Raw genomic sequence first — 14421 nt, forward strand, 5'->3', positions numbered from 1 at the left:
CGAGGCATTATTAGAAGCCCTTTATTGTGTTTGAGCCTCAATTAATATGTTAGCATCAAATTTTTAAGACTTTTTTGCCCTGAAAACATTAACTTTTGTTGGGACACAATTCCCTACACCAAGCAACTAAATCTTCAAGCATGAACCAGGACACTGGAGGTACTTGGGGTGATGTTGACATGTGCGATCGTATAAAACTGATGATAGCAATCGGCAACCCGTTTTAAATCTCACCTAATTTTCATTTCCATTCACTTCTGTGAAAACAACAAATGGGAGAGGTGCAAAGTTGGCTTCCAATTGTTTGCTCTATGTTACCACACAGTAACAGCCTGCATTTATATAGCACTTTTAACATGGTAAATGTCCAAAGCAGCTTCAAAAAAATTGATATCAAACCACATTAGGAGATACAAAGGCAAGTAGGTCAGACAAAGCTGGGTAAAATTTACTAAAAGCGTAGTCAGAGAGATTTTAAGGAACATCTTCATGGAGGAGAGAGAGAGAGAGCCAGAAAGGTTTGTGGAAGAAATTCCAGAATTTAGGACCTAGGTAATTGAAACAGCTGCCAATGGTGGAACAACTAAGGTAGGAGATGGGCAAGAGGCCAGAGATGAAGGAGCTCTGGGCACTCACTGGATTGGAGGTAGGGAGGGGCAAGGCCATACAGGGACTTGAAAACAAGTATGAGAATTTTAAAATTGAATGAGACTGGGAGCCAGTGTAGGTCAATGAACATGGGTTGGCATGAGTTAGTGTCATTGTAGCACAGTTTCGGATGAGGTCAAATTTATGGATGGGTCAGGTGTAGAGTTAACAAAGGCGTGGAGGTAAGTTTCAACACAAAATCAAAAATACCCCAAGTGTCCACAGAGTGTGTGTCGTGTGTGAGATCACAAGTGTAGTGACATGTAGCATCCGCAAGTGGTGGAAAGATTGCTGGGTTATGCTCGAAGCTGAATCATCAGCTGATTTCTCTTCCCCTCCCGTCCCTCCCCGTGTCCAATTGTGGCTCTGCTACAGCTAACTGCACACGTTCAGGATGGAATTTTCCTAATCCACACATGCCCAACCAGGGCATTGAATTTACTCAGTGAAATATGATCATGGGAGCCATTGTTTTGTGACTAACCCCATAAAGATTGTAAATAGATTGCTTTCCTTTCCCTCCCTCACAGACCGATCGTGTGGGTAGTGAACTAAAAGCAATGGTTCAGGTACCGCCTGGGTACCACCTGGTCGGAGCAGATGTTGACTCACAAGAGCTGTGGATTGCTGCCATCCTTGGGGAAGCCCATTTTGCTGGAATACATGGTAAGCTGGTCACACTGAGTGTGGAGGTATAGCAGACTCATAGAAACACAAGCCCCAAATGTGAACTACATTGTAAGGTTCAGATGTTGATCTCATTTACACAATTTGCATTTTAAGGAAGCACAGCCAATTAATGTTTATCGTGCACAGATTCCACGAACACATGGGGCAGAATTTTACCTGATTTTTGTGGATGGGGTGCCAATCAAGTGGGGCTGCTTTGTCCTGGACAGTGTCAAGCTTCTTGAGTGTTGTTGGAGCTGCACTTATCCAAGCTAATGGAGAGTATTCCATCATACTCCTGACATGTACCTTGTAGGTGGTGGACAGGCTTTGGGGAGTCAGGAAGTGGGTTACTCGCTGCAGGATTCCCAGCCTCTGAGCCGCTTTTGTAGCCACAGTATTTATATGGCTGGTCCAGTTTAGTTTCTGATCAATGGTAACCCCCAGGATGTTGATAGTGGGGGATTCAGCGATGGTAATACCATTAAATATCAAGAGGCGATGGTTAGATTCTCTCCTGTTGGGGACGGTCATTACCTGGCACTTGTGTGGCACGAATATTTTTTGCTACTTGTCAGCCCAAGCCTGGACATTGTCCAGGTCTTGCTGCATTTGGACATGGACTGCTTCAGTATCTGAGGGGTTGCAAATGGTGCTGAACATTGTGCAATCAGCAGTGAACATCCCCACTTCTGACCTTATGATGGAAGGAAGGTGATTGATGAAGCAGCTGGAGATGGTTGGGCCGAGGACACTACCCTGAGGAACTCCTGCAGTGATTTCCACTGTTTAAACAGACTCTATTTGCTGCATAAGTAGTCTTGGTTTGCTTTGCAGTTTGTGGAGTAAATAGACTTTGAGTCTTGCCTTAAGCCCCTCCCTGACTTCAAATCATCGACTGATACAATGGTGTCAATGGACAGTCTCTGTATATGCCCTGGAGTATCAGGGTGTTGTGGATATTTCTCTTCAGTGGGATCATGAAATATTTTTCACTCTGTCTCTGAAGTCTGATGCAATTAGCAAACCATTCCATTTAGTAGCTCTTTTACCTTTGGCTATAAATTACTTTTCACGCATCCCTCTCCGCTCAGGCTGCACTGCGTTTGGCTGGATGACACTTCAGGGGAAAAAGAGCAATGGTACAGACCTGCACAGCAAGACAGCTGCCACCGTGGGAATCAGCCGGGAGCATGCCAAGATTTTCAATTACGGACGGATATATGGTGCGGGGCAGCCATTTGCGGAACGGCTCCTCATGCAGTTTAACCACCGTCTGACACCTCAGGAAGCCGAACAGAAAGCGCGGCAGATGTACGCAGCGACCAAGGGCATCCGAAGGTGAGATCTCGCTCTCTCTCTCTACATCATTTACTCTCTGTCCAATTCGTTGTTAATGATAAATAACCTGATTACAGTGAAGCTTATTTGGCCCTTGACGATGCTGGAGATCATGAGACGGAGGCATCCGTTGACAGCACCAGGCACCTCCTGGGTGAGCACCATTGTATCACTTAATTTTTCCATTTCTCTCACTAGCTGTGATTGCACTGGAGAAGATGCAGTGGAGATTTACCAGGATAAATGGTCTGAGGGTCTGAGAAAAGATTGGATAGGCTGGGGTTGTTTTCCTTGGAGCAGCGAAGGTTGAGAGGGGACCTGATAGAGGTGTATAAGATTATGAGGGGCATAGATAGGGTGGATAGGAAGGCACTTTTTCCATTAGTTGAGGGGTTAATAGCCAGGGGGTATAGATTTAAGGTAAGAGGTAGAAGGTTAACAGGGGAGTTGAGGAGAAATTTTTTCACCGAGGGTGGTGGGAGTCTGGAACTCACTGCCTGAAAGGGTGGTTGAGTCAGAAACTCTTGTAACATTTAAGAAGTATTTAGATATTCACTTGCATTGTCATAACATCCAGGGCAATGGGCCAAGTGCTGGAGAATAGGATTAGTGTAGTCAGATCTTTGTTGACTGGCGTGGACATGATGGGCCGAATGGCCACCTACTATGCTGTAAACGTCTGAGTCTAGCTCTTCTCTGAACCAGCTCATACATTCGCGCTAATTTTGTGTTATAGTGATGCAGCCACATCCATTTCTCTTCCATTAAAATCCTTGATTGTCATCTGAGGAAACTTTTCTGTCTACCTGGGATGGATCAGATGGAACTATGATAGAAAAGAATCTCACTACATGAACAATTGAGAGAGATGAATCCCCACTGAATTAAATTAATTACCTTTCAGGTATATGTTATGATCCCAGCTGATGTTACTACTGGCAAGTCAGATCCCAGGGCAGAACTCAGTTTGATAGATCTTAACTTTTTTGTTTAGAAATGTGGAGAGTGGCTACTGAACAGAGTCATAGGAATCAGCTGATGAACTTTTAACAAAAGAATAAAACATTTATTAAACGAGAAAAGATTAACTATGTTACAACATTCCTTCACTCACAATTATACCTTTACAGATATATGCAGATTCATAAGGATAACACAAGTTATCAAAGATAACAAAAGCGAACTTATCCTCTCATAGTCACAGTAAGTACATAGTCCAAGTAAACCAAAAAGTGACCTGTGGTCAGGCACACTGCACTCTGAAACCAAGTGACAGATGCCACTCCAAACAGATTTGTGGATCACTTAACAACTCCCCCCAGATGCTTGTCACACTGTGAGCCAACCGGTCTCACTGAACTCCGTCTTTCACATGAGGGTTTCCAAACCCCACTCTCGAAGAGCCCACTTTGGAATCTTCTCGCAAATGACGCTTTCTCTCCACCTCCAAGGTTTTGAACCCTCCTCCTGTTGTTCTACCCTGGATTTCCATGCGCGTTCAAGCTCTGCCTTCCATGCACTCCTCTCTCAAATGCTCAGCTGTGCCAACAGAACACCACTGCTTCACATGCACATAGTAAAGAGTTACAGATCTTCAGCTTTCTCCTTGGATCTTCTGGCTTCTCGCAAGCCTGTTTTGCTTTAAGTCTGCATCCTGCAGCTTTCTCCCCTTTAAGCCTTCCTCTCTGCTCCTTACTTTTAACATCACTTAACAGGATCTTATTCAGATTTCTGTCCTTGTTCTTTGACTAGACAATCCTCCTGGGACCTTTCCTGTTCCGCTCACTGGTTTTGGGGACTGTCTCCTTTCTGAAGTTGCTTTCTGTTTCTCTGGCCCTGTGAGCCTCCTGTTGCTAGGCAACGGCACAGTTTTTCTACCTTGTGTTTGTTTTAACCCCCCCTTCAGGATTGTAAAATCTAATTATAGTGCAGACATCTTTTAAAATGAAACTAAAACTCAAGCTTCCCCCCACTTCTGAACACACAAATATTCAGAAATACAAATTAAACGTAAACTTAACGATATGCCTTAATCCTAACATACACATACAACTTATTTAAAACTATCTCTAGTTCCTAAAATGCTGAATGTCCATTTGTGCCCCCTCTTTTCCCCATAATTCCAGAAGACAGTGGGTCTCGCTGAGCTATATTTCCTTAAGCACCAAATATTCTTCCATACTTCATTCAATAGCCCAGTGAGACCTTAAATCGTGAGTGTCAGCAGCTTGTCCATACGGCAGATGCACATCCTGATATACACTGAGGAGGATCAGGCAAGGCCAGTACAGCAGACAAAATAAATGATTTCAGGAAATGATTAGATGTATTTCTAGTGAAAAGGAAAGTGGGAGGAACCGATCAGTGACCATGACTTGCATTTATGAAGTGCCATTCACAACCTCGGGACATCCCAAAGCACTTTAACATCAGTTAAGTACTTTTGAAGTATAGTCACTGTTGTAATGTAGGAAACACAGCAGATAATTTGTACACATCACAAACAGTAATGTGGTAATGGCCAGATAATGTTTCTTTTTAATTATGTTGATTTAAAGATAAGCGTTGGGTATGGCACGAGTTTATAAAAACAAATAAAAGTATATTGAAATTTTCCTACTGATAATTGCTATAAACTGATAATTCAAAAACAGTTAAGAATGAGGAGGAGGTAGGCTCATTAAGCCTAATGCCCTAAGAGTTCTTTATGGTCTCATTTCATTGCACTAATATTAAAAGAGCAGAAACTGAAGTGAAGTGAATCGCACCTGCTGCTTTGCTTTGAAACAGGTGTGTGCTTTCAGAAGATGGAGAGTGGCTGGCAAAGGAGCTGAGCATCTCTGTGGAAAAGGCAGACAACGGAACAGTCTCTACCTCAGATGCACGGAAAATCCAGAGAGAGGCAGCGAAAAGGTCAGTGCGCATTTGGAAATTGCTAAATTTACATCAAGCTAAAAAAAAATGTCTAAATATAAGTATTATCTATGTCAGCATTCCTCTTCATCCAAGGTTCCCATTTGCAGCCCACCTTTTCTTCCTCTGTGGATTCACAGATTTGGATTTAGTTCCCTCCTTTTTTTGCTCTTGAGCAAGGGAATGCTGTGAGGAGGCAGCATTAACCTATAACTATAGCAATTGAAATTGGTATGAAAATACAAGACTGAACCAATGCTCATAATGGTGATTGAAAGCAATAGCTCACTATCTAGGAGAATCACATCCACTGTCATGAATGTGAGCAGGCTTTGGACAAGAAGTTAGCAGTGTGTAGAATAACATTAACATATAGAAATACTGCTTTGCCCAGATTTGTCTTATTTAGTTTGTACGGTATTTATACATCCAGGGAAATGCTCCTCTAGCTAACATGAGCAAAAATGTTAAGACTATAAAACAGAAAAACAAGAAAAGAGCTTATACCTGGGGAAATTAAATGAAGTTATTTAGATGTGGCCAATGTAAATCAAAACACTGAATATGTCATTGGAAGCTATTGTAGGATTGTGAAGTTGGCCTTTGCCTCCCGGCAGGGTCTGTAAATGTTGAAGGCTAAAGTGGCTGAGTATGACAGAATCCTTATCAACAGGCAGTGTCACAGAATGTTGGAATGGAGATTTGCTCGTTCCCCTGTCCATCACTGAGTTTCAGCTGTGTCACTGCGAAGTGGCTCTATATAAAGACATTTATTTGTGCATGGACAGGAAAAAAGAAAGTTGTGAGAAGTTACCCCAAGGCACCCCTCACAAGAGTTAGTGAAGCGACACACAACCATGACTTTAGGGTAAGCACCTGTGGATGACAGCCTGGAAGCCAATATCTGGTCTGTGCTTATTTGGCTGATCTCTGACAATTAGCTCGATGCCTTTGAGCTACGAAGCAGTGGGGGAATCGGCCAGGATGCTCACTGCTGATCGATACCTCCTGTTGCGTCATGTAAGTGTTGAAGATGTGATTAGACTCAGCTAAGATCTTCCTACAATTGAAAACCCTATCTGCCGTGTGAGATGTCATGCAGTGAGGAATTGGAATTGCATCCAATTACAGCTCGCAACCTTTTTGGGTGGGGAGCAGGGATCTGCAACAATTCTATCAAGCCCATCCAGAGTCCCCCAAAAGCACGGGTATGGGCCTTGTTTCTCTATCTCCACCGATTGCTGTGCTATGTTCATTTGGAATTGTTTAACAATTTTAAAGTATTTCCTTTCACTTGGCTTATACAGGTCTAATGGTGCTAAGTGGATGGTTGTGAAGCGCAGGGTCTGGAGTGGGGGCACAGAGTCCGAAATGTTCAATAAATTGGAAAGTATCGCCACATCCCACTCTCCCCAAACTCCAGTGTTGGACTGCTGTATCAGCAGAGCTCTGGAACCAAGTGCAGTAGGATATGAGGTACTGCTGACCCTTTTAATCTGATCTCTACTTTTCATTTCAAAAAAGGTTTCACGTATCAATGTCTAAAAATGAAACAAACTTGGGATTAAGCGCAAATGGCATTTCTACAAGGGCAGTATTATCCATCTGACACCTTTAAAGCCTAAGCTAAGAGTCATCTAAATGCAACATCCTGAACTATCTTAATTTGTCCAAAAGCAAAATACAGCCAATGCTGGAACTCTGAAATAAAAACAGAAAATGCTGGAAATACTGAGATCAGACAGTATCTCTGTAGAGGGAAACTGAGTTAATGCTTCAGGTCAATGACCTTTCATTTGCTAATAACTCTGTTTCTCTCTCCACAGATGCCGCCTGACCTGCAGAGCCTTTGCAGTTTTACTGTTTTTATTCTGTATTGTCTCTCCTGTTCTTTGCAACCTTGGTGTTGTTTTGTATTGTGGACTTAGCCTTTCTCCTGAGCTTATCAATAATTAAATGCTCCCAGGCTATTACCAGACATCTTGCAAATATTTTCCTTCATACATGAAAGGGAAAGTGTGCAAACTGAGATTTTTCTCTCCCGCTGCACTTTTATCCAAGATTCTTTGAGAATTTAAGTACTCTTTTTAAAAGTGAGTCTATTCTGTGATCTACATTGGCATTTGTGAGTCTATACATTGTAATATGTCTGTTCATAATATATGTTATTGCTGTCATCTTTCAGAGAACTGTGGTTGCTGGCCTGAGGGTCAACAAACAAGTTCCATGCTGAGTGTTATTAAAACGTGGTTTGTTCAGCGCAGGCCCACGCTGTGTAGAGGGTGGTGGTGGGATGAGAAGAGAGAGAGAAAACAATTCCAGTTGTTACTTTAAGACTCACGAGCGACAATTTGATCAGACACCCTACAGGCATGCAGATTTTGATGTTCTGCCATTCCTTCCCCTCCACAGTTCATGACCAGCCGTGTGAACTGGGTAGTGCAGAGTTCGGCTGTGGATTACCTGCACCTGATGTTGGTGTCCATGAGGTGGCTATTCGAGAAGTTCAGTATTGATGGTAGATTCTGCATCAGCATTCATGATGAGGTCCGTTATTTAGTGAGTAGTGAAGACAGATATCGAGCTGCACTGGCACTGCAGATTACTAACCTTCTAACACGGTAAGAGAATTGCTTTTTCTTTCAGATCCAGCTTTCTTTTTCTAGATGTTAACTTCGATTTCAAGTAGATATTACTCATGCAAAATTAAACTGCTATTTTTGTCACCCCCAATGCTCATTTGATGTATGCACTGTCCAGTGTGGAACTGAAAATCACAGCTCAGAAGGTCTCAAGTTCATTACTGTTTCTCTGTTAAATTAACTAATTGAGGTGCTACAATTAGCACTGTAATGTGGAGGATGTTCAGTTGAGAAATTCGTCAGAGTTTCTGCTTCTGACCATTAAGCCATGACCTGCTTAAAAGCACATGTTAGGACACAAGGATTAGGCCCCCTACTGTTAACTTGTAATGCTTCCCACCACTCAGTCTATACCTAAATATGAAGAATGGGCACTTGGGTGAGGTGTTTGGTGTCAGTCAGTGCCTATGGAGCTGTATTTCAAGAATCAACATTTTCAGGACAGGAGACAAGAATTTGGAAAAATATGCAGGAAAATTTATTGATTTGTTTGATGAAGAACAGTTAATCTGAAAGATGGACTTGAAATATAGTGTATGAAATATTTTGGAAGCTGATCTGTGCCAACAGTGAACCCCAGATTTTTTTTTTCCATTTCAAGCTGCATGTTTGCCTACAAACTAGAGATGCAGGATCTCCCACAGTCCGTAGCCTTCTTTAGCACAGTGGATGTCGATCAATGCCTGAGGAAGGAGGTGACGATGGATTGTCAAACTCCATCTAATGTTACAGGACTGCAAAGACGATATGGGATCCCAGAAGGTACAGTTATCAGCTGTGTGACAAATTGTGAACGGTGCTGTTGGGGTTCCTCTTTTCCCTCAGAGACCCTCCCTACACTCAAGTTCGTGACTCCAGATTCACAAGCGTTTGGCTTGAAAGAATGACCAGCGAGACAAGTTTCTTCATAATTCACAGTCGTTTTATTCAATCACCCACAATACAAAACCTCAAAATTTAAAACAACCCCATTCCCAGTACCCGACACAAAGTCACCACGACTCGGGCTTAAACTTACAAAAGTGCTAACTCCGCACAAAGTCCCCATGACTTAGTTTAAACTTGCAAAAAACACAGGAGAAACACGTTGGCTTGAAATCTTAACGGAAAAAAAATCCTCAGATCAATATCACCAAAGTATGGCTGAAACAAGTTTCAAGGTAGCAGCAAAAACACCAAATTTTCACCCCAAACCTTCACAAAACCCTCAGACCAACGTCACTGCGATTTGGCTGAAACTTACAATCCCTAACACGTTTAGTCCGTCAGGTGTTGACTGTAGGCCTGAGTCAAGGTGACCAGCCCTGACCTTCCAACTGCAGCCCAGATACTCAAATCTGCTCCTCTTTACATCATTTAACTCAAACATGTCAAAACATATTTCCTGTTGTTCCAATCTCCATTTAGTTGATTCCACACACAGTCCAGACACATGTCATCAGCTCCTGCTGGTTGAAACAACACGGGGTTTTCCATGGAAGATGTATCCAGTCAAATTTTATCGGTTCTCATTGTATGAGCAGTTCTGCTGCTGTTTGAGGTGGCACAGCAACAGCACCTGGCTCCAAAGTTAATGAAGGTTTGAATGACCTTATTTCCAGTGCTATTGTCTGTGATGCGGACTTTAGTTGCATAATTATTTGAGTGTATTATCATAGAGTTATACGGCACAGTAACAGGCCCTTTGGCCCATCGTGTTCATGCCAGCCATCAAGCACCTATCCTAATCCAATTTACAGCACTTAGCCCCATAGCCCTGTATGCATTGGTTTTCAAGTGCTTATCTAAATACTTCTTAAATGTTGTGAGGGCTCCTGCCTCTACCAGCCCCTCAGGCAGTGTGTTCCAGATTCCAACCACCCTGTGGGTGAAAAAAATTGACCTCAAATCCCTCTAAATCTCCTGCCCCTTACCTTAAATCTATGCCCCCTGGTTATTGACACCTCCGCTAAGGGGAAAAGTTTCTTCCTATCTACCCCATCTATGCCCCTCATAATTTTGTATACCTCTATCAGGTCCCCCCTCAGCCTTCTCTGCTCTAAGGAAAACAACCCTAGCCTATCCAGTCTCCCTATGATGTCAATGAGGAAGGCACCTTGCAGTGTGATGCCAGTTGTATTGATGATATGTCCTTTGTGCCATTATATTGGGTAATCAGACTTCTTGATTGCGTTAGTCAATGACGAAACCCTTTCGATGAGTCTTTTTTTTTCACTAAATGTCCGAATTAATCCCTTGCTGCCCAGCCCTGTACTGCTGACTGCAGCTTATCTTTTTTTAATTTATAGTTCCAATCATGAGGTCAAAACATGTCGGTGGGTTTGAAATGACGTTGCATAAATTTCCTAGTTGGAGGAGATTCCGGTCTTACAGTGTTCCTACCTGAGGAATTGAATGCAGTAAAATGTCCAAAACAATGAAAAAGAATGCTGGAAAGTTGGATCAAAATAGAAATAAAAGTAAAGCAGAAAGAGAAAGTTAGGCTAATATTTTGAGTTACGTTTACAGTTATGTTGCTGTTAGGCCGAAGGAAGAGACTTTCAATCTTAAGTGCTTCCCACCCAGCTGGTTTATTTTTCCATACTTATTTAAACCTTCATTTTCCATTTTAACTGTCGTGGCCCCCCAGTAACCCGTGATCTTTAAGAATGGAGCAGAGGAGGAGCCATGGTTAATAAATGGAACATCACAGCTTAGCTAATATATTGGTGACACCTGCTCTGAACAACTATGTTGTTATTATTCCATCTTCTCTATTAGATCTTAACCATCCTTAAGATACCATGCCCTAAGAGGGTGTTGGCAACCATGGACTTCCATTGGATTGGTCCATGATTACGCTTGGCAAAGTGCTGCAGTGGTTTGCCGTTGCCTTCTGTAGTATGGCTGACCAGGAAACTCTCCTGCTTTTTGGAAAGATTTACAGTTGATGTTTGGCCACATTGTCTTGAAAAGGGATATTCTCAGATCTGACTACGGTTCTCTCTCGCCTTCCCAATTAATTTTCAGCTGCTAGACAGCACAATACATTTCTGGTGTAAATTAGCCCAATTATGTGATTGTTGCTTCTTTAGTAACCTCATTGTATAGTTTTCCTGATTTGTACCATAAGCATTGTAGATGGGGGCTGACACTATTCTAGATTCCAGAGTACAGGTGTTCAATGTTATTGTGATTTTCAGAAAGAAACCATTTTGAGGTAATCTAACTGGATTATTTTCCAGATTGTGAAGGCATTTGACAAAACTTAATCCAGACAAAATGTTCAAATCCCAGGAGACACATGTTACAGATTAGGAAATTGATAACAAGGAGGGAAGTGAAAGGCTTGACTGTTGTGGAATAAGTGACCAGGGAAAACCATTGAAATAGTGTAAATAGGTAGAGACGCAATTGGATTCATCCCTAGAGAGAAGTTAGAGATGATCTGAAAAGAAATAGACAAACATTGTTGGGTCTAATAGACCTCTTGTGTTGCTAAATTTTCTTCTCTTCTGTGATCAGTGTGATGTGAGCTTTGACTAACTCATCAACACTCCACTCTAAATTAAGGTTGAATATGTCTCTCATCCACGTGCTAGACAAACGAACAAATTGGTTCCTCTGCAGGAGGCTTGCAGTTCCTCTGGTCTACAATGTACAAAAGAATTGACGGAGGCTTACAGGAGCTGCACAGTACCAGATGTTAATTAATTATCAGGTTTACTCTTTGCTTTAAAAGATTAATGTGGCACCACTTTAGTCATTATCTTTTGAAGCTTACAAAATATACATCTGTGTTTTTTGGCACCATCTGCAAAACAAAAATGAATCTTATAAAAGTTCTAAATGTTGGCAAGTGGCCCATTTAACACTCTGACTGCCTCCCACAAGCATAGCTTTTGTCAAGCCTCAAGCAGTGGATTTCATATTTCACTCTCCCCAAACAAGATTATGGTTCTCCCTAATATGTGATTATATATTAAACTATCTAAAACTGGAGTGGTACAGTGGCATCTGAGCTAGGGAGGAGAAAATTACCCAGGGTTTCTGCTGATTGCTATCCATTGACTCCTGCTGGAAAGTGTACGGGATCACTCTCAGAAATGATGCCCCTTCTCTCTTGCCCCTCTCTGAGTTGAATAGCTTTTCAGCACTCATTGATTAGGCTGATGCAAGGATAGCATTCTGGTGAAGTAACAATGTTGTATCCCAGCAAGAATTGAGGGGTGGAGGTGAGGTAGAAAATGAACTCTTTAAAAACCTTTGATAATGGGCTTATTGTTGGGGGTGCACATTCTTAAGAATCCGAGCCCATTAATGTATTGTTGACTATGATCAGCTCTTCCCATCTCAAAGAGGAACTGAGAATCACAAAATTTTAACAGCACAGAAGGAGGCCACGTGGCCCATCGTGTCTGCACCAGCTCTCCAAATGAGCATTATGACCTAGACCTATTGACCTTTTTCTTCATAACCCTGCACATTGTTTCTATTTAAATAATCATCCAATGCCCTCTTGAATGCCTCAATTGAACCTGCCTCCACCACACTTAAGGCAGCGCATTCCAGACCCGAGCCATTTGTTGTATGGAAAAGATTTTTCTCACGTCACATTTGCTTCTTTTGCAAACCACTTTAAATCTGTGCCTTCTCATTCTTGAACCTTTTACAAGCAGGAATAGTTTCTCCCTATCTACTCTGTCCAGCCTCCTCATGATTTTGAACCTCTCTATCCAATCTCCTCTTAGCTGCCTTCTCTTCAAGGAGAACAGACCCAACCTCTCCATTTTATCTTTGTGACTGAAGTTTCTCATGCCTGGAACCATTCTTGTAAACCTCTTCTGCACTCACTCCAATGTGTTCACATCCTTCCTATAATGTGGCACCCAAAACTGTACCCAATACTCCTACTAGGTCTAATGAGTGTCTTGTGTAAATTCAGCATAACTTCCTTGCTCTTGTACTCTATGCCCCTATTAAAAAGCCTAGGATATTGTGCTTTATTAACTGCTCTCTCCACCTGTCCTGTCATCTTCAATGACCTATGCACATATACACCCAGATCTTTCTGCTCCTGTACCCTCTTCAAAATTTCACCCCTTATTTTGTATTGTCTATCCATGCTCTTCCAACTAAAATTCATCAACTCACACTTCTCCACATTGAACTTCATCTGCTACCTATCTGTCCACTCCACCAACTTGTCTATGTCCTTTTGAAGTTCTACACTCTCCTCCTTGCAGTTTACAACACTCCCAGGCTTTGTATCATCCGCAAACTTTGAAATTGTCCCCTGCACACCAAGATCTAGATCATTAATATATATCAGGAAAAGCAAGGGTCCCCTGGGGAACTCTACTGCAAACCTTTCTCCTGCCCGAAAAATATCCATTGACCATTATTCTGCTTCCTATTTTTCAGCCAATTTTTTATCCACATTGCTGCTGACCCTTTTCTTCCATGAGCAATAACTTTTTTCACAAGTCTGTTGTGTGACACTGTATCAAATGCCTTTGAAAGTCCATGTACATCACATCGACAGCATTACCCTCATCAACCTTACCTCTTCAAAAAAAGACTCCAGCAAGTGAGTTAAACACGATTTCCCCTTTAAAAATCCATGCTGGCTCTTCCTTATCAACCCATATTTTTCTATTTAATGACTAATTCTATCCCAAATAATTGTTTCTAGAATCCTGCCCACCACTGAAATTAAACTGACCGGTCTATATTCCCTGGGCTTATCCTTTCAACCTTTTTTGAACAAGGGTGTAATGTTTGCAATTCCCCAGTCCTCTGGCACCTCCCCTGAGTCTAGGGAAGACTGAAAAATTATGGCCAGTGCCCCTGCAATTTCTGCTGTCACTTCCTTCAATATCCTTGGATGCATCTTGTCTGTAATTTCCCTGCAGATTTGTTCTTCTACATCCTTCTCACTAATTGATGGTCTATAGACTACACTGAGCAATGTAATTGCTGCCTTTTTGTTCCTTAGCTCGAGCCACATTGGTTCTGTCCTTAAACCCTCTGGGATGTCCTCTTTCTCCAGCACTGCAATGCTCTCCTTAACCAATACTGCCACTCCTCCTTTCTTATCTTTTCTGGACACCTTGTACCCAGGAATATTTAACACCCAGTTCTGCCCTTCCTGGAACTAGGTCTCTGTTACTGCCACAACATCATGTTTCCACATGACAATCTGTGCCTGTAACTCTTCAATCTTATT

General features: G+C 42.1%; 1 protein-coding gene across 6 annotated transcripts in view; it reads left to right on the forward strand.

Annotated features, from left to right (window-relative positions):
- The window catches only part of polg (polymerase (DNA directed), gamma), a 50704-nt gene that overhangs the window by 28332 nt on the left and 7951 nt on the right, over positions 1–14421 (forward strand). For 5 of the 6 annotated variants that reach the window (XM_041174706.1, XM_041174707.1, XM_041174709.1 and 2 more), the window contains 6 exons: positions 1179–1314; positions 2412–2658; positions 5449–5571; positions 6879–7047; positions 7984–8192; positions 8815–8975. In XM_041174706.1, the coding sequence (XP_041030640.1) occupies positions 1179–1314; positions 2412–2658; positions 5449–5571; positions 6879–7047; positions 7984–8192; positions 8815–8975 (1045 nt within the window). Of the gene's footprint in view, positions 1–1178; positions 1315–2411; positions 2659–2735; positions 2813–3788; positions 3862–5448; positions 5572–6878; positions 7048–7983; positions 8193–8814; positions 8976–14421 lie in introns of those variants that run through there. The other variant, XM_041174711.1, reaches the window with a different exon arrangement.

This window comes from Carcharodon carcharias, chromosome 26 (genome assembly GCF_017639515.1).
Source record: "Carcharodon carcharias isolate sCarCar2 chromosome 26, sCarCar2.pri, whole genome shotgun sequence".
Classification (NCBI taxonomy): Eukaryota; Metazoa; Chordata; class Chondrichthyes; order Lamniformes; family Lamnidae; genus Carcharodon; species Carcharodon carcharias.